At 39.5% G+C, this 19,470-nt stretch overlaps 4 protein-coding genes across 4 annotated transcripts; 2 read left to right on the top strand and 2 right to left on the bottom strand.

Annotated features, from left to right (window-relative positions):
• The first annotated feature begins 1,190 nt into the window (after window positions 1-1,190).
• On the top strand, window positions 1,191-2,093 carry LOC6591844 (60S ribosomal protein L15). The gene is made up of 2 exons (XM_002016768.2): window positions 1,191-1,514; window positions 1,707-2,093. The coding sequence occupies exons 1-2, from the start codon at window positions 1,206-1,208 to the stop codon at window positions 2,010-2,012; spliced, it is 615 nt and encodes a 204-aa protein (XP_002016804.1). The 5' UTR covers window positions 1,191-1,205; the 3' UTR covers window positions 2,013-2,093.
• A 1,525-nt stretch (window positions 2,094-3,618) lies between these two features.
• LOC113567321 (NADH dehydrogenase [ubiquinone] 1 beta subcomplex subunit 2, mitochondrial-like) lies at window positions 3,619-4,442 on the bottom strand. Its single transcript, XM_026994678.1, has 3 exons — window positions 4,330-4,442; window positions 4,145-4,268; window positions 3,619-4,089 (listed from the first exon to the last, which is right to left on the bottom strand). Exons 1-3 carry the CDS (start codon window positions 4,425-4,427, stop codon window positions 4,018-4,020), a joined length of 294 nt encoding a protein of 97 aa, XP_026850479.1. The 5' UTR covers window positions 4,428-4,442; the 3' UTR covers window positions 3,619-4,017.
• Window positions 4,443-10,400: 5,958 nt separating this feature from the next.
• Window positions 10,401-13,872, top strand: LOC113565812 (cholesterol 7-desaturase). Its single transcript, XM_026989030.1, has 6 exons — window positions 10,401-10,439; window positions 10,939-11,332; window positions 11,396-11,696; window positions 13,243-13,354; window positions 13,408-13,581; window positions 13,649-13,872. The coding sequence occupies exons 1-6, from the start codon at window positions 10,401-10,403 to the stop codon at window positions 13,805-13,807; spliced, it is 1,179 nt and encodes a 392-aa protein (XP_026844831.1). The 3' UTR covers window positions 13,808-13,872.
• Window positions 13,873-15,670: 1,798 nt separating this feature from the next.
• Window positions 15,671-18,308, bottom strand: LOC6591589 (vacuolar protein-sorting-associated protein 11 homolog). Its single transcript, XM_002016767.2, has one exon. It carries the CDS (start codon window positions 18,306-18,308, stop codon window positions 15,756-15,758), a length of 2,553 nt encoding a protein of 850 aa, XP_002016803.1. The 3' UTR covers window positions 15,671-15,755.
• Between the last annotated feature and the right edge of the window lie 1,162 nt (window positions 18,309-19,470).

The raw sequence follows: 19,470 nt of genomic DNA, 5'->3' as shown, positions 1-19,470 counted from the left end.
GCTTGTTTAGACGGAAGAAAGTGCGTGATTGAAAAAGATCAAGACATCTTTAAGCTATTTTAAAATTTGTTTTATGAATAATAGTTGTTTTTTGTGACAGTCTATATATATTATATCTGTATTTTTTTCAAAATGGTAACATTAATATTTCAAGAAAACTGGAAAAGTTGAACGATAAAAAACTTTGAAATGCGATTTAAGGAGGTTCGCCCATTTTCTAATTTAAAAGTTTAATATATTCCATACGGTATGCCGGAGCTACAAAGAGATATGATTTTAGATTTTAGGAATTGCAAAAATTCAATGCAAACAGATATAAGATACTTTTATGTGAAAATAAGGCACTAAGATTAAAAATAAGTGAAACAAATTTAAAATCTTAACAATTAAAAAAATAAATGCTCCGGTTTTCACCATCTTTTTGGACAGCAATAAAAGAAAAGGCAGTAAAATTTGTTTAACGGAACTTTGGCAATAAATAAATATTTACGCATATCAGCACAAATGTGCATGTAACAGCACTGAGTGTTCTCGTAACATGCGCATAACAAGACAGCGCGGTAAGGACAGCTATTTCCCGCCACATTTAACTTTAAATGTTGCTGCAACAAATTATTTTGTGATAATTAGCAATTTCATTTTCTGAACCCGAGCTCCCTTACTATGTTGTTTCATTTACTTCGTTCCACAATCAAAGTTTATTTATTATGTCGTAAACGCTGTGTGTCGGTGCAACTCTGATTGTATTTTCGCTCGTCAGAAGCCAACTTCACGTCCTTCCTTCTTTTAGAATTTGGTCGTCTTGTAAGCAGGGTGTGTATAATATTGGATGTAAAGAATCTAGTGATACCTTTGCAATCTTTCGTTTAGTGTGTTATTTTTCAATTTATTGTGTCGATCAGCAATACCGGAGTTCATTTTTCTATATATATCGTAGACCTCGTTATGCGGCAAATATTTCTTGCATATTTTACTTTGGCTGGACGACCTTAATATATTTTTAAATATTTGAAGCTAGTCTACCTTCTGAATAAATTTGAACATATATTAAACCCTTATTGATATTTAAATTATAGATAACAAAATGCACATCTTTGGATTTAAAATGACTTTACAGTCAAATGAATTGATGGACCGATGATGTGACTGTTATTAAATATATAAATAACATATAAATTTGTTACTAGGTCTATCAAGCATTGGAAATGGGGGCCTATCGTTATATGCAAGAACTGTATAGGAAGAAGCAAAGTGATGTTATGCGTTACTTGCTGCGTATACGCGTCTGGCAGTACCGCCAATTGACGAAACTTCATCGTTCGCCTAGACCCACGCGCCCAGACAAGGCACGTCGTTTGGGATACCGGGCCAAACAAGGATTCGTTATTTACAGGATTCGTGTCCGCCGTGGAGGACGCAAGCGTCCAGTGCCAAAAGGTTGCACCTACGGCAAGCCAAAAAGCCATGGCGTTAACCAACTAAAACCCTATCGCGGATTGCAGTCAATTGCCGAGGTATGTAAAAAGAATAAAAAAAAGGGTTGTACAAAATATAATTTTTCTTCTCATGATGACAAAAATTTTGGTCAAAAAAAAAAATGTTGACATAACTTCCTTAGATGTCTGAAATTATTTTCCAATATAAATAACTATATACCTATATGTTTCATTAAAACTAATAGTTGAACTATTGTTTTTTTTTCCTAGGAACGTGTCGGCCGTAGACTTGGTGGATTGCGTGTCTTAAATTCCTATTGGATTGCACAAGACGCTTCATACAAGTACTTTGAGGTCATTTTGATTGACACTCATCATAGTGCGATTCGCCGTGATCCTAAAATCAACTGGATATGCAAACATGTGCACAAGCATCGCGAGCTTCGTGGTCTTACCTCTGCCGGTAAGAGCTCCCGTGGTATTGGCAAGGGCTATAGATATTCCCAGACAATTGGCGGATCTAGACGTGCTGCCTGGAAGCGCAAGAACCGTGAGCATATGCACAGGAAACGTTAAATTGTAAAGTTTCATTTCCGTCGAACGCGGCTTTTGAATAACAGTGATGTATTTGAAAGAATAAAAAAAATGTATATCGCATTTTGTGTGTTTAATTTAGTCGCGCAGGTAACGAACCGCCGAACCTGTGGATAAAAATCTATTGCAAAATATGAGTTCTGAGATGAGTCTCTGAGATCGACTATAAAAGCTAGAGCAACCAAATTTGGTATCCACACTCCTGTGATATCGGACCTTGACCGTTTTGTGTCAAAATTTCGCAACGAGCCCAACTGTATTCTGAGTACCTTGTATCATATCGCTATCGTCCTTTATAAATGACTTTGGTTTAATTCCTGTTGGTGGTCACCTGCGATACTCAACTCTTTGATGCACGCCAACCAACTATTTTGCCCATTTCGTCATCATCACGCCATTTCATCGGACTTATCACCATGCTGGTCCGCAGTCGGGACTTTGAGCGAAAATGCCTCATGTACTGCCGGTCCAGACCTCGTCTTGTGGAACAAAACATGGCTGCCTTACCGTACGACCGAGTACTGTAGGACCTAATCATTGCTGCTTTCTTGAGCGCATCATTCCCCGATGCATTTTGTCGGTGCCCCGATGCCACCAATTTTGTGGGAGCAAGGAACGAATTAGAGGAACTTCGATTGCTATTTATGAGCGAGAAGCATAGTGCTGAAGCTCAGAATTAATGCAGCACATTGCATTCACAACGCCTCGCTCGCCGCATTTCGTCGGCTTGTTGAAGGCAGCAGTGAAGACGGCCAAACAGCATTTCTATCGCGACTTGGGATCGTTTCGCTTGAATCAAGGATGAAATCTTGCCATCGTTGAAGTTGCCCTTATCATCATGGAGCTGATGGCGCTGTGCGAGCTGCCATCCTGCAGACCCCATCTGGACAAGCTGTGGGTCCTTCCAGTTGAGGATCCTGTTAAATCTTGGATCCTGGACTTTCAATGGGGGGGAGTATGATCGGAGCAGCAGCCGTTAAAAGCTCTTAAGACACGGTAAGAACTTTTCTCTTAAGTTTTTGGTACGTACGCTCTTACTATTTATAATCCACTGCGTCGACCCTTTCGTTAGTCAGTCGGTCAGTCCTCTTCGTCATCGAACACCTTAATCTAAGTTCACGCCCACCGCTTCTACCAAAAAGACACAAACATCGAACAAGAATGAGGCTGATACATCAAAATTTTGAAATTGTGTAAATCTATCATTTTTGGTCGGTGTCTATAATTCTTGCCTTGCCTAATTGTTACAAATTACTGGTGACCCGGCAAACATTGTTTTGCTAGTCGAAGAAATACATTTGATATAAATGCTCGATGAAATTGTTGGCGTTGTTGGTCAATTCCTCTATGTCTGTCGACTATATATTTTTGTGTGTTACTCTCCGTTCTAGTTGCCTTTGTGGATTTCGTTCGTCTCGACTGTGATTCGCGTAACTGCGCCATGCTCACACGCTCATCTGCATTGTTTTCTTGGATTTGTTCACCTTAAATTTGTACTCTTATATCTCGCATGGTTCCAGATTTGATCTTTGACGACTCAAATTGGCACCTCTGCGTCTTATTGGCATTGCTCAAATATATTAAATTCTTGGGTTACAATGTTTGTTATTGAACTTGAAATTTTATCACGAAAATCGGTCGTCATTTCGGAGGAGTTCATTGTGCCACGAAAATAGCAGCCCGATATGTCCAATCAAAGTAAGCGGAAAACCGCCTTCTTCAGTTATATGCATTGAACCATTGTGCACAGACTTAAAGTCGAGACAGTTGTGCATATAAACATCCCAATATTCATGTCTCTTTATGCTGGTCAGGAAGGTGAATCCTTGATGTAGTCACAGATGATTTAAAAATTCACCACTGCACTTTGTCCATTTTACAAGGGCGTGTATAAAATGATACATAATATAATTATAAACGCCAAGCGTTTTTATTTAATTTTTTTCAGCTACTTTTAATACGAGATTTGTTGGATCATAGCGAGTCATTATGCATCATCTCTTGGAATACCCAACTCTGAATTGGTCCATTTTGATGGGGTAGGGTAGTCGAATTCTCCCTATTAATTAAAAAAACTTTAAATATTGCATATATATTTATAGATAAGGTCATACCGTTATGTGATCGGGTTCATGCCATAAGTGCCATATTACCCACCACCACATTGCTCCACCAACGACTACAGCTCCGATTTTAGTTGCCTTTGAGTGCTCCGGAGGAGCACTTCGGTACGACACACTGAATAATATTATATAATAACATCAACTGAACTCGGATAAAATTATTAATGAATACTTACACATGACTACCTCTTTTTAATATTTGATTGCCCAGAGCATTGCGCGCATAATAACCAACAGCGAGACGGCAGGACATAAAATTTCGAACAATATTCATATTGTACGAATTATGATTTTAGCACTAACAACCAGAACGATTGACAAATATATAATTTTGATATCGTTATCGAAATAGTGAGCTGCGGAACTATTAGACGGGGAACAATAGAAAGGAACAAAAATATAACTTCTGCAAAATCTCAAACCGCTCAAAATGAAAACGGACTGTTTTATTTTAAAAAGTAAGACGCAAAAATAAGTGACAATAGAATGTCGGTTGGTTATGTTTTTATAATTTGACCGGCTGATAGGCAGAGTTTCAGGTTTTTGCATTACATATCATTGTAGCAGCGCTGCCTGTTGGACAATATGAGCGATTTTGCCACATCGTTGGAACAATCGCCCCATCATTCACGGTCGCGACCCAACTGGCGGTTCCACTCCGAATGAAAGCATTTATCGGCTTGAAACGATATTCAAATTATAGCAAAGCTATCCGCTATTCGTAAAATGTTTGAGAAAATTGTAACTTCGCACTTGCAAAAGTTCTGCAAGTCTCTTATATCTCCAACTCAGAATGGTGGTCTAAGGCGGCGATCAACCACCACGAACTTTTTGGAGGCTTTCATTATTAAAGGCTTTCAAGGTAACTTACAGACGGATGTTATTTATACCGACTTTAGTAAAGCATTCGACTCTGTGAACTATTCTTTTTTAGTATAAAAACTTGACCTTTAAGGATTTCTGCCCATCGGGAGTACCACACGGCAGCCATCTAGGCAGCCATCGAAATGCAAAGTAATGACATTTTATCGTTCTAGCCCCTTGTTTGCTCCCTATACCCTATACTTCTCTTGAGAGAAGTACCCTGCTGGATGAGCTTGGTGCTATATAAGACGCCAAGCTAAGGTTTTCTTAACACAGTTTTACCATGGCCAATCTAAATAAGACCAAAGGAATTAGACGACCCCTACACAGACTCTCTATACCTCGCTGTTTCTTCCGATCTTAGAATACAACTCCCGTGTACGGTGCACTCAGTACAAAGTACAACTGGACCTTTTAGAATCCGTTCCTTTTTGCTCTGCTGGGCCTTAACTGGGATGTAGGTGTGAGAATGACATCTTACTCTAGTAGACTGCTATTATTATACCTCCCATCCTCAGTTAACCTTAGAAAAATGCTTGGTGTAATTCTTATGCTGAACTTGATCAACGGAGACGTAGATAGCCCTGATCTTTTCAACCGCATAAGCTTCACGATTCTTGTGGATTGAATTATTCCTTGCATGAACCGTCAATGGTCTTATATTTGGAAATTCCCTCTACTATATTATATCTACCACTTATACCAAAGACTATACAATACCAAGATGTTGCATGAGCGACCAAAAAGCTGTTCTATGGCGGGTCCTAACATTAGGACCCAAAAGGCACGAGGGAGCGCGCGGGGTTTCAATTCTCTTTTCGCCTGTACTTCGTCTCTACCGCGACCCCGCTGCCAATCGGTTTCGTCTGTTCGGCAATGCCTTCACCAGCCACGAATTAATTCTGGACTCTCGAGCCTCAGCACCGTCGAAGCGGTGGTCGCGATCACGCTGCCTTACGGTTTCGGCACGCAGACACTGACATGCTTTCACACCGACTCGACGCTGACCGAGGCATTGACGAAGCCGAGTAGCATTTCGGAGGCGAAGGTAGCGTAAAAGAGAATTGAAGTACTAGACCCGCGCGCCCGGGGCTTCAAAACGAAAATTGAAAAAGCATTTGTTCCTCATGCAACATCTTGGTATTGTATAGTCTTTGCTAATACCCTTCCCCTTCTTATATTACCTATACTGGTATACCTTTCTCGTAATTAGTAATTGTATTTGTATTTTGAATGCATTCTTAGTTCTTTTAGTAAGTTTAGTTATAATGTTCTTAGAATATAAGTCTAAGGTATTCTTTAGCTTCCGTTCCGAACAAACTGTGTGCTCCGGCTGCCTATTTTTGTTAACAGGCATGACAACTTATAGTCGTTACAATATATTTTGCCATCATGTTTGCGATCGGTTCGGCTAACACGTCGCGCGTAATGCGGCAGCGCCCCTTGTTTACTTGGATGATTTTGGAGCCGGCTTCTGTCACCAGACTCCTAAGTTCTTCCGGTGGCGCGGGCCTATTGTGTGCCATGTAGCAGGAAGATGCCATAAGGCACTTTTCCTCACTCTCCAGCATCACTACCATCAGGTCGTCCGTGCTGTAATTAAACATAAGATGAGCATGGATTCCCTTCCGTACGAGTACGGCGGTTCTGTTCCTGTTTACCGATGTTGAGTAAAGAAGGTTGTAATTTGAGGACTTTAGTCCGCCCACTGAATTGCCTGACGCAATCCACGGCTCCTGGACTAAAGCAATGTCAGCGGTCCCTTGCTCTATGGCAATGAGGAGCTCCGCCGACGCTATCTTGCTTTTATGGAGGTTGAGCTGCAGCACCCTTAGTGTTATGGGTGGCTAACTCAACCTCACTCGACGGGTTGACTATAATTGTCAGGTCACCGTCCTCCGAGTCGTTCAGCGCAAGATCCTGGGCGGCCTCCACTATGGTTTCAAGACCTAGGTCTTTCTCGACATCGCCTAACTGAAGGGTGTGCGCATCATTATCCTCGGGGTGGCTCTTTTGCAGTAGTAGGTAGACGCTACCTACGCCCCACTCCATCTTCCCGAACTTGAGATACAAAATATCCTCTGCCTCCTTGCTGATGTGGAGGATAACATGCTGGCCCCCCTGGTTGGGTAGTGGGCTACTCGCATACAGCACCTTCCAGTCAGCCGTTGGCACGTTCGGATTTTGCCTTTGCAGCAGCTTCAGTGCTCGCTCCCCCTGGATAGCAATGGGGAAGAGCACCTTCGCCTTTGGTATTGACGGGATCAGCTCCCTGTCTACCACCTCCAGCTTGGCCCCCTCCCGCAGAGCTTCCAGTAGCGGCACCTTCTGCACCAGCCACTGCCGCGTGGGGTCGTCGTTACATTTGAGGATCTTGACCCCGTTCAGCCATCCCGCTCCATCGAACGTGGGCATGGGAGCGCTGGGGTCCTCCCCCATTCGCGTGAACTGTGATTCAACAAGCTGCGCGTGGACTAACATCCACTGCGCCGCCGTCATCTTCCCGTTCTCGTCACTGCGGTCGATCAAGGCCACAATGAGATGTCTCTTGGACACTTCGCTCATGGCCTTCTGTCTCGGCTTCCTTGCCTTCGGCTGGGGGGTGGCCGCCTTGGGCCCGCGTTGGCGCATGCTCGCCGGAGTATCTTTGGCAGCACTCTCGATCGAGCGTTGCCTCTTGGTGGCCAACATCTCCTCCACCTTGTTGGCGAATCCACCGTTTGCTGCCTTCATCTGGGGCAGCTGCGCGTAGTGTTCGCGACCCTCCTGTACCCGTTGCTCAGCCCAGGCTAGCTTAGACTTCTCCTCTTGGGATATATCCGCCTTGCACTGGAGCCGGCTCATTAACTTGAGGGCCGCCTTATACTGAGCTTTTGACTTCATCCCCTCCCTGAAACGCTTCGGCCCTTCCCTACGCAGGGAGCTGGTACCTGGTTCCGGCGAGCGGAGAAGGCTTTCTTTTTCTGTTTTGCTGATGGATAGCACGCTCTCCGGGTCCGAATCTGTGTCGACAGCAGCACCGCGCGGCTCACCCTGCATCGCGTCGTTTTTGTGGCAGTAGTATTACAACTGACATGGCCGGCTCCGCCATGCCCGAGGTGTGACCGTTGGCGACACACAGAGAGGATTGCTCCTCCCCGTGCCCGCCGGTGGTAGCAGTCACGCTTTCCACCGACGTTTGGGTTGACATCCCAACCCGTGTTCGCTCCTTTTCAGCCTCCATGTTTGGTCCGAAGGTCCATAGGTTAATATTTTTCGAGGGGACCACCCCCTAGCGTTTTATGTCTGGCCGCCAGGCACCTCTAGCCACGGCCCTGGTTCAGTTCCCCCGACTCTAGATCGGGAAGGCGATGGACCATTGCCTTAGCTGGACATTGCATTATCCCGGGCAGGGCAAGCGACAGTGCATTACCCTCGCCCGGGATAATGCAGTGTCCATTGCCCAGCCGGCACCCTCGTGGAGAGTTCAGCTAGAGGATTTTTGCCAGCCTTGGATGTCTATAGATCTTTATATATAAACTTATAATATAACAAGTTTGCTCATAAGTTTGCCCTTTTTTTTAACAATCATTCCTTTGGCAGCTAGAGTATATTGTCGTGCGATCCGGCCGATTTCGAAAAATGACTTGAGATAGTTGATAAATAAGGAATACATACGGATATCAATTTTATTTCGAATTGGACATTTGGTTTTGATTTCCTGCACTTTTTCTATATTCTACAGTTGTAGTCCAGTATTTTATTGAAATTATTAATTTTAAATGTTTCTTCTTGGTTTCAAAATCAATACCACAAGCTAATTTAAAAAAAAAATGTTTAACTGTTCTTTGCTATGCAGGCTTTGTACTTATACAATTCGATCACATCCGTAAAATTGCATCTTTCCATTTGTCCCCTTTAAAGCTGGACTTGCCTCGTCCAAATTGACATCATATCATTTAATATACAGTGTATAAAGTCGCAAAGAAACAGCAACTCAAACTCAATACGCTCCTGTATTTTTTCAAATGAGTTGCCAATACAGTCGTGTTGCAACTTATTTAATTTACATTTCGAAGATGTACGAATTTCTCGGTTTTGATTTGATGTTTGGTGGTCAATGTCTATGGACGGCTATGTCTTGCTACTCTACTGCCTAATAGTCTGATTAAAATATACAGTGTCATTAGTCGTTTTACTTCAAAGGGTATATTAAATTCGTATTGTCAAAGTTAAATTCCTTACTGGATTTTGTTACAGTTTATATGTATGTGTACCTTATATTTGTAGAGCACACGGTGTACATATGTATGTATAACAGTCAGAAAGAAGTGTTTTCCAGACCTTAAAATGCATATATACATGTACATATATGCATATATTCTCTATCGGATTCAATAGCCAGCCGGGTACAATAGCCTAAAAAACTACATACAGACTTTATAATATCCTAAATTTGGAATTTTTCATCCCTTTCCGAATTTAATATTCAATCGGGCACAATTACTACATATCCAAATTGATTTTTTGTTCTCAGCACACAATAATACTAAAGATTTTATTAAGTCTCATACCCTTGAATAATCATTTAAAATTTAGTGTTTCAAGAATTTCATGTTGAGTAAGCTATGGTCAGAATAATCCACTACTTCGTTCTACTTGTTTTGTCTTTTCTGAATTAGAACCGCATGCGGTGTACATACATACATATGTACATATGTATGTATGCATGTTTTGGGCATGCACATGTAAATTTTGTTGTAGATCACGTACCACTCCAGTTGAATTTTAATGAGGAACGGTAACCCAGAAGCACCGGAATAAAAATCGTATTGTGAAGGCTTGTATTTGTTTATTTATGTATGTACATACTTCTACGAACCTTTACAATTAGAGTTGCAAATAAAGACTAAAATTTATTCGAAATACAGATACCATCAAAGAAATTTCAGTGCTATAAAAATAGGAGTCTGCAATAGTTATCTTAAGCTTGCGCTTCAATACGCAAGATTTAATCGCTATATCAACATTGAGAGATAAACTGTGCTTGTGTTTCATATTTGTGGCATTGTTTTGCATGTTTATTTATCGTTTTTTGCATAATGTGAATGTGAATTTTATATTTCTAGATAGTAATGGAGCAGATATCAGTCTGTTCTATGTTTTTGAGAACACAAGTAATCTATCTTGTAAAATGCTTGGACCCAAAAAGTATACTATATGTTTGCATAATTGTTTTAGTAACTCTATGGTTGTACTGGTTGTTTTTTGTACCTTTTGTGTGGAAAAAGGTATGTATTCGTATTTTACAACTAACTCTACAATTCACAACATCACGACGGGTTTTTAATAGCTTTGAGCTCGGTCATAATATTTTCAGTTGAATAAACATAAAGCTTAGATCATGTTTAACAGTCGCGAGGGAGATGGTTTGCAAAGGTCTGTGGCAAAGTAAGGACAGATAGCTTTATAAGTGACAAGTGGGGAACAAGCGTCTTGAGCAGGCAGTGCGATTGAAGCAAGGTCCCAAAGTAGTTGTGCCCCTGAAGAGTATGTGCAAATTCACTAGCCTGAGCAATTGTAAATAGCAAAAATTTAGGGGAATTCTTTTTTTGAGGAAATTTAAGGGGACTACATTTTTCCAATAGACGTGTTTAGAAAAGACATTTTTTTATTCGGAAATATGTTTTTCCAACATTTCCCTTAATTTTAATAGGTTAAACAGTTTTTTCAGGAACCAATCTACCTTGTAAAAATAGAATTAGGTGATATGCTTACATACATATATATTTGGGGGAGTATTTTTTTTAAAACTGTAAAATATCTTTGCTTCAAGCTAGGACCACAAAGTTATGTTAAAATTAAAAAAAAAGAAAATAAAAATATTGTTTCTGTTTTAGTATTTGTACGATAAAAATGTGTTATATTGTTTCCCCTTTTAGTATTTGGACGATGTAAGTTACTCCAAAGTGACCCTAACAGAAGGTTTCTGTCGTAATGATCAAAAGCGCGATGCAATAAACCGCATACGAAAAGCGAAAAAAAACAGTTCAAATGAAATGCCGCCACCATTTCCAAACGGTTGGTATGGTATTCTAGAATCATCGAAACTCCAACCCGGTGACGCAAAGTTTATAGCATGTTTGGGAGAGAAACTTGTCGTCTATCGCACACATGAGCATAACGTTTTCATTTTGGATGCATATTGTCCGCATTTAGGAGCCAACTTAGGCATTGGTGGACGAGTTGTTGGCGATAACATTGAATGCCCATTTCACCAATGGAGTTTTCGGGGTGAAGACGGGGGATGCAATAATATTCCATATAGTACTTCGAGTAAGTATTTACTATTTAATTCGATTGTGCTTGAATGTTTATCATTGAAATTAAACATTACAGTTCCTCGAGGTACCAATGTTAAAAAATGGATTTCGCAGGAAGTTAATGATTTTATATTTATTTGGTACCATGCTGAGTCTTCGGAGCCTTGGGAGCTTCCTGTACCTATGGAAGCTCAGAAAAAAAATGTTTACCATGGGCGAAATGAATTTTACATCAATTGTCATATTCAGGAGATACCAGAAAACGGCGCTGATATGGCGCACTTTGCCGCTATTCACAATGAAAGCTTTCTTGCTGGTAGCTTGGCACCCAGAATTAGTGTTCTGAGCCGGTTTGGATGTCATAAATGGAATGCAAGGTAATTTGATCATATTTTTACAGACGTTGCCAGGACATGTAGACACTACCAGCTGTATTCACATTATCTCGGATTTCTTTTCCAGTCGTTTAGATACTAAATAAATAAATTATTTTTTAAATATAACGAGGGGGAACGTTGTGAGTTGGTGCGGACACCGCAACTCTACATTTATACCCGATACTTAGTCAGTATGGCTCTCCTCCGGCAGACGCCGCTAATATTAAACGACACGACAATGAGTGCGTGCGAGAGAGACAGAAAATCAGTCTGAGTTTGACTCATACGATCTGGTTCAGATTTGGTTTTGCACTCTAGAAGATATAATCATTCTCTACGATTCAGCGTTTTCAGTTTTCTCGTATACTTGAAATTGTGAATGCCACAGATTTTCGCCCTTTGTGGGGGCGGAAATGGGCGGGGCGAAGTTTTGAAATATTTTTGTAGCAGTGACATATCACAGAAGTCTGGATCCAAAACATCGTTGCTCTAGCTCTTATAGTCTTTGAGCATTAGGCGCTGAAGCGGACGGACAGACGGACGGACGGACAGACAGACATGGCTCAATCGACTCGGCTATTGATGCTGATCAAGAATATATATACTTTATGGGGTCGGAAACGATTCCTTCTGGACGTTACACACATCACTTTTACCACAAATCTAATATACCCCAATACTCATTTTGAATATCGGGTATAAAAAATAGTTTGTGCTTCCACTTGGCTTATTTTGCTCAGTTTCTGATTCTCAGCTGCTGATCGTCGAACGAAAGTCTCTCCATCAAACAGAAAACACGAGAGTAACAAAAATACGTGTTATGTTGAGTGAGGGGGCGAGTCTGCTTAATTTTTCATTTCGGAGTGCAGACAGTATAGCAAAAATTGGTTAAGCATATTGTTCGAGATCTCCATCACGTCAGGTTTTTTCTAGCCTCAAAAAACCCAAACTCGTAACATAGTGGAAAAATTCATCGGATTTGCTTGATACTCGTCACTCGGGGGCTTTTGGGTCAGTGATGTCAGTTCTCTTGTTTCGAGATGTATCGAGTTCTTCGACAGCGTAGTGGTGTCTTTTTTTTGGCCTCGTGAGTGATGCTATAGCCAAAAGTAATGGGTTGCATTACAGTTGCGAGGCATGCCGTGCGGTGGAGAAAGATATGGTGACTTTTATCAGGCAGACGCGGAGTGGCTTTAAGGAGCTGAACGTAGGTTTTAAAAACCAATACGATCGTGTTCAGGGCCCCAAAATACATAGGGATATGAAACTTTGGTCAGCCGAGCACGACACTTTTTTTTGTGGGGATGTGAAATGGTCCACTTTAAGGGGTCGAAGATGCTCCCTTCTGTCTGTTACGCCGATAGCGTTATTTTGGTATGTTTTTGAAAACTTTTTAGGGGATCGTTTAAAACTTTTTAATTTATGAATTTATTTATTATAGTTCTTAATTGTATCTGTGTATACAAATATAATAATAATATCATAATATATATATTAATAATGTCATAATATACATAATTATCATAATTTTCTGCTACTTTTTCAGTTGGTTTCCAACAACAGGAAAAGATAAGCATATTGCTGAAATAGCTCTCACTCACTCCCTAAAAATAATTGGAAAGGTTAATTGCTTTCAGATGAAAGTCTCCGGGAAACAGGTTACAATCTTAATTAAAGCATCGAGGAACTAAAGACATTTATACCATTTTAGATCGGTCCGTCCTACGTTTACCTAACAATGAATTCATCCATCTTTGGACAAATCCAAATCTTGCAAACGATAACACCAATTGAGCCTTTACTGCAAAAAGTGGTACATCGATTTTATGGACCACGTTGGCTAGGTCCCCTATTAAAAGTATTTATTTACGGAGAAAGTATAATGGTATGTATTTGAGTCTTAAACAATTTTTATATTATTTATTTATATAAACGCTTTATTTATATTTTAGTTTGAACGCGATATTAATATGTGGAATCATAAAGTTTTTCGCCGAAATCCGATACTAGCTAAGGAAGACACTTCTATTAAGCAATTTCGAGTTTGGTATTCACAATTCTATACATCCAATAGCAAACAATTCTCAGACGTGACCAACGTAGATTGGTAAACGTGAAAAGCGAATATAAAATTTCAAGCAGTAAATGTAAACTCCAAAAAAATTGAGAATTCTAAGGAGACAATGAATGACAATTTTTCTACAGTGTTGTTCGGTCTTTGAATAAAATTCATAGTAAACCTTCTCGTACATACATATATGTATGTATGTATATATGATGAGAATTAATCAAGGCGTTTGGGTCTGAAGCGGTAAATAAGCTAAGTATAGAAATAGTCATTTGTTTAAAATTATCCAACAGCCAAAAAAAAACACCTGTCATCAAACACACGTTTTTTGTAAATGGTTAAATTTATCCACATAACTTAACTATGATTCACCTAGTTCTAATGAACTTTACAATCAGCCCGCAAAACTTTGTAGCTTGACCTTACCGTCTCGGAAATGTAAAGCTCTCAATATAGTGCTGCAGCAGGTATAACAAGAGTAAAGAATACAAATGATAGACAAACTTTTAGAGTATCAAAATATTTTTTTTTGTAAAATCAATTAAATTGACAACGATGTTCAATTGTGACAATTTATTGTAGAACTCCCAGGGTCAGGATTGAGGATTGAGACATTACTTCGACGCACTCCGTGCTTGCGGGCAAAGGTATTTGGTTGGTGGTGACTGGAATGCCCGACACTGGCTGTGGGGAGACACTTACAATTCCCCTAGAGGGCGAGAGCTAGCGGAAGCCATCTCTGCCACTGGCGCGAAGATCCTTGCAACTGGATCACCAACCAGGTATCCATATGTACTCAATCACACGCCGTCCTGCATAGACCTCGCAGTGCATCATGGTATTCCGGATTCAAGAGCAACAATAAGTAAGCTGGGATCTGGACTCCGACCATCTGGCCCCAGTCATCAGCATTGATACAGATGGCATTATAGAAAATCCAAGCCCTCGTCTAGTCACCAAGCACACTGATCTGCACGGCACAGTGGAGCAAGTCCATAGATTGGCTAGGCACATCCTACAGGCCTTCGATAATCTAGAATAATGCAATGCAGTCTTCATTGATATGCAGCAAGCATTCGATAGAGTTTGGCATATCGGCCTACTGAGCAAAATTAAAAAACTCTTCCCAGCACCATACTACGGAGTCCTACGATCATACTTGGAAGGATGTCAGTTTATGGCCAGGTGCAAGAACACCTATTCAACCCCTTGCCAAATGAGAGCTGGAGTTCCACAGGGCAGCGTCCTTGGCCCGCTGTTTTACTCTATTTATACCGCAGATCTACCCGCCCCAAGCGAGCACCATATGGAGGTTCCCCGTAAGGCTCTACTTGCTACTTACGCGGATGATATAGCACTGCTCTACAGCTCTAAATGCCGCCTTGAAGCAGCAGATGGACTCCAGAAGTACCTCCACTCTTTGGCAGCTTGGTGCAAGAGATGGAATCTAAAAGTCAACCCACTGAAGACCAGTAACCCATGCTTCACCCTGAAAGCGCTCATAGACAACAGCCCACCCATAGAGTATGAAGGCGTAACTTTGGACCAACCAGACCCACAAAGGACGAAAATCTGTGGCATATACCATTTTGAAGATACGAGAAAACTAAAAACGTACAATTATAAAGAATGACCATATCATTATTATAGCCAAAAGTAACAACTAAATTTGCCGTGGCTACGTAGCGCCCGACGACACGTTTCGACTAAGTCTCTCTCTCTCATGCACTGTTTGTCGTGTCGTTTAATGCTAGCGCCGTCTGGCGGAGGAGAGCCATACTGGCATACTGAGCCATCGGTTGCGGTCTCAGCAGCAACTCATTACTTTCCCCTCGCGTTTGATAGATTTGGGTCTTTATAAATCTTGTTTTTTACTGTTTTTTCAGAGGTTGAACTAAAAAATAAGTTAGATATTGAAAAAATACATTTATTTATTTTTCTAAGGGTACATAAAATGATTAGAATATTCGTATAGGTAAATATATATGATTCTAAGATATGCCTTCGGAAATATTAACATTTGAACTAAAGGGATTTCTCGAGGTTGTACTTTTGATTTCATAGGGCTCTTTTATTGGAGTAATATTTCTGGAAAATCCGCTATCGGTTGCTATTTCTACAATCCCCATAGAAATTACCTTTGAAATCACTGAAATGGTGTCTGTTGACTCTAAATAAACATTTTGGTCGGGAGAGTAATTAATTTCGCCACTGCAAGCAACACATATGGCTTCTTCCCCACGTCTCAACTTATTGTAGATAAGACATTGTTTATGGAAAGAATGTTGACAAAGGAAATAGACAGATTGCATATTTAGCGATTGGCGACAGATATCACATGTACTATTGCGAAATTCTATTGGATTATTTATATAAAGAGAAAGCGTAAAATCTGCTTTTTTAATTTTTTTTTTTAAATTTTCAATAGTTTGCAATTCCTTTCTTGAGTCCAAAATATTTTGGACTATCCTTTCCCTAATAAAAGGTTTAAGTTGCAATGCATGTATCGAATTATTTCGGAATCCACTATTTAAAATCATTAATAATGAGCTTGTCCTCAGTTCAAAGACGTGATTAAGATCTGGATAACTCTTAATAAGACTGTGTACGCATTTGTCCGATCCTCCATCGGTTACTATATCTGCGTTATTCAGATTTTTATGAAATTGTTTAATCCCATTCAAAAATATATAGAGTCGACATATAATTAAAACTTTTTCAAGACGTAGGCGACCATTATTCAAAAAATCTAAAACAAAACCGGTGGTTATTTTTTTATCACGCCAAAGTCCAAGATACAGAATTAGTAAATAATCATATAATTGCTCATCACATGTGGGGTAACTCCCAATTATTTCTGATAATAAGTTGGCACAAAACTCGTTATATTCCGACAAAATGGAAAAAAAACAAAGAATGTTTTTTGTCGTGTTTCCAATAATTACCGATTTGACAATCTTTAAATAAGTTTCTGGGTTTTTCATTAGTGATTCTGGTCCATATTCTAAATGCAAATGTAAAAGTTCATTGCCTTCAAAACTTTTGGATTGAGTTCCATTTGCAGAATTTAAAAGCGTATCCAGATTAACATTACCCGTGGTATTGAAAAAAACATTATTGCCAGGATTGAAATCATTGTTCGGTTTACACTTGTTCTGATCAAGTAATTTAAAAAGTTGTAGGTGCTTGTTTTTAGAATGATTACTTTTTAAAAGTTCATATACATATTCTTTTAGATATTCAGTGTACCTGGAAAACAGTAGTTTGGAAATCACATCATAGGGTTTAATAAAGCCAATTGTTTTAGTATATTCTATGACTGCTCTACTTATGTCGCCCTTAAGTACTAAATGATTTCCGTATTGAAACCGCACGCAAGCAGTATCATATGAAGAAACAAGGGATTCTCTTGATAACAATTGCAAAGCAATATTGTACATACTTTGTTCAATTAGAAGTCGAATTTTTGTATTCGTATTGTACTGCTGTAATTTGAATATGTTTGTACAAGAGCTATCCCTATCTTCAGTATTAGTGATAATGTAACATACTTCGTTTTCGCTGATAGTAAAAAGAAAATCTTCAAGTTGTTTAGAAAAAACAATAATTTTGTTTTCAGTATCCACTACAATTAGAGTCACCTTCGTCTTATCCGAAAAAAAAGTTTTTGGACTTTGGACTACAACTATAAGATAATGGCCTACCCAATCCAAACATTTTTTTTTCCCTTCAATGGCATAGCAAGGGCCCCTTCCGTCACGAGTGTAGCAGTATATAGCATCTTCTCGCCCTACTACTAACATAGAATCATCTAATTCTGCATTACTTGCTTTGCGCATCGTACAACAATGATTGTAAGCATGTTTATTATTATCCAGTATATATTTTTGATCAATGGCGCCCTTTTCTTTGATTGTAAAGCAAAACACGCCATCAAAACATGTCACAAACATATATGTAGTTTGTTTATCCGTGCTTTGACGTCTGATGTCGAAATGTATTCCATTAATTGCGTGTGCAGATATTGAGTGGCGGCGACTATTTGTCAAAATAAATCTGTTAATTTTTCCATAATGCAACAGAATGTCCCCATTCTCAAAGCCTAAGGCTAATATCAGTATTTTATCCTCAATGACTGCATTGATGCATGTGGTAGGACTTGTTGTATTAATAGTTGCGGATGCAATCAGTGGAGCTCCTTGTTTTTTAGTCAACTTTTTTAAATCGTATATATCTATGTGCACTACAAATGTTGCATCTTGTGTGACAGTTGCTAGTAAATTATTAGACGTCAGTGCACATTGCCTGATGTGGCGCTGGCAATGTTGACTTTTAAAGGATATGCACTCCCAGTTAGGAAAGTAAACATGTAGTTGTCCATTTTTGTCACAGAACACTAGAGTATTATTACTTTCACCAGCATCAGATTTGGTCAGATTGAAACAGTGACACGTAATTTCCTCAATATTCGGGAATTTTACAAAAGGCAATCCAACAATATCAAAAAAGTTGACTTTTTTCCATTCTAAAACTGTAGTATTCATCTTGTATGACTGAAAGCTTATACATACTGCATATACAGCAACAAGAGTATGACCGGATTTTTTATTCAAAAATATTTAATTACATCAAAATTATAACAATATAGAGGGTATTCCTCGATGTGTTGCACCGGATTATATTTACCCACCACTAAAGAGCAACGAAAATATTGGTGTTCCCGTTTTCGAACAATGCAAATTTGTATATCAGTTTATATATGTATATTGTATATACTGTTTTTAAATGCATATGCCATAGGTATATATGTAGGTATATATGTATATGTACATATATACGTAAACGTATATATATCATAGGTGATATATCACGCAGGCTCCGTTTTTCACGTACTTCCGGATTACGTTTTTAGCCAAAACGTTTCGTTTAAAAGTGCTCAAGTTTTCACATCAAATAAGTTTGCATCAAATAAGTCATATATTTTCTTCCTTTTGCAATTTAGGTTCGTTTTGTTGCATAGGAAGCCGTTTACTTTTCATTTCGTTCTGACAACGAATAAATCTTGCGGAATGTGTAAACGGGAGCCCCAATTTATGTGATTTCAAAATAACGGAGCCTTTTTGCTTTGTATACGTGGAAAAAGTTTCTCTCTATTCTAAACAAAATATTTTGCGTCGTCGTCGCCCGATATTTTACTCACGAGAAAGTAAAATTTCGGGCAACGACGACGACCCAAAACATATTTATGTATTAGAGAGATATCATAAATAAAACAATAATATAAATGTGTTTTTTTGTTTTTTTTTTATACCCGATATTCAAAATGAGTATAGGAGTGTATTATATTTGTGGTGAAAATGGATAGAGTCATGTCCAGAAGGAATCTTTTCCGACCCCATAAAGTATATATATTCTTGATTAGCATCAAAAGCCGAGTCGATTGAGCCCTGTCTGTCTGTCTGTCCGTCTGTCTGTCTGTCCGTCTGTCCGTCCATCCGTCCGTCCGTCCATCCGTCCGTCCGTCCGTCTGTCCGTCCCCTTCAGCGCCTAGTGCTCAAAGACTATAAGAGATAGAGCAACGATGTGTTGGATCCAGACTTCTGTGATATGTCACTGCTACAAAAATATTTCAAAACTTTGCCCCGCCCTTCCGCCCCCACAAAGGGCGAAAATCTGTAGCATTCACAATTTCAAAGATTCGAGAAA

Source organism: Drosophila persimilis, unplaced genomic scaffold (genome assembly GCF_003286085.1).
Source record: "Drosophila persimilis strain 14011-0111.01,24,50 unplaced genomic scaffold, DperRS2 tig00000000-arrow-pilon, whole genome shotgun sequence".
NCBI lineage: Eukaryota > Metazoa > Arthropoda > Insecta > Diptera > Drosophilidae > Drosophila > Drosophila persimilis.
The sequence above is the reverse complement of the archived record's forward strand: the minus strand, read 5'-3'. Positions and strand labels throughout refer to the sequence as shown.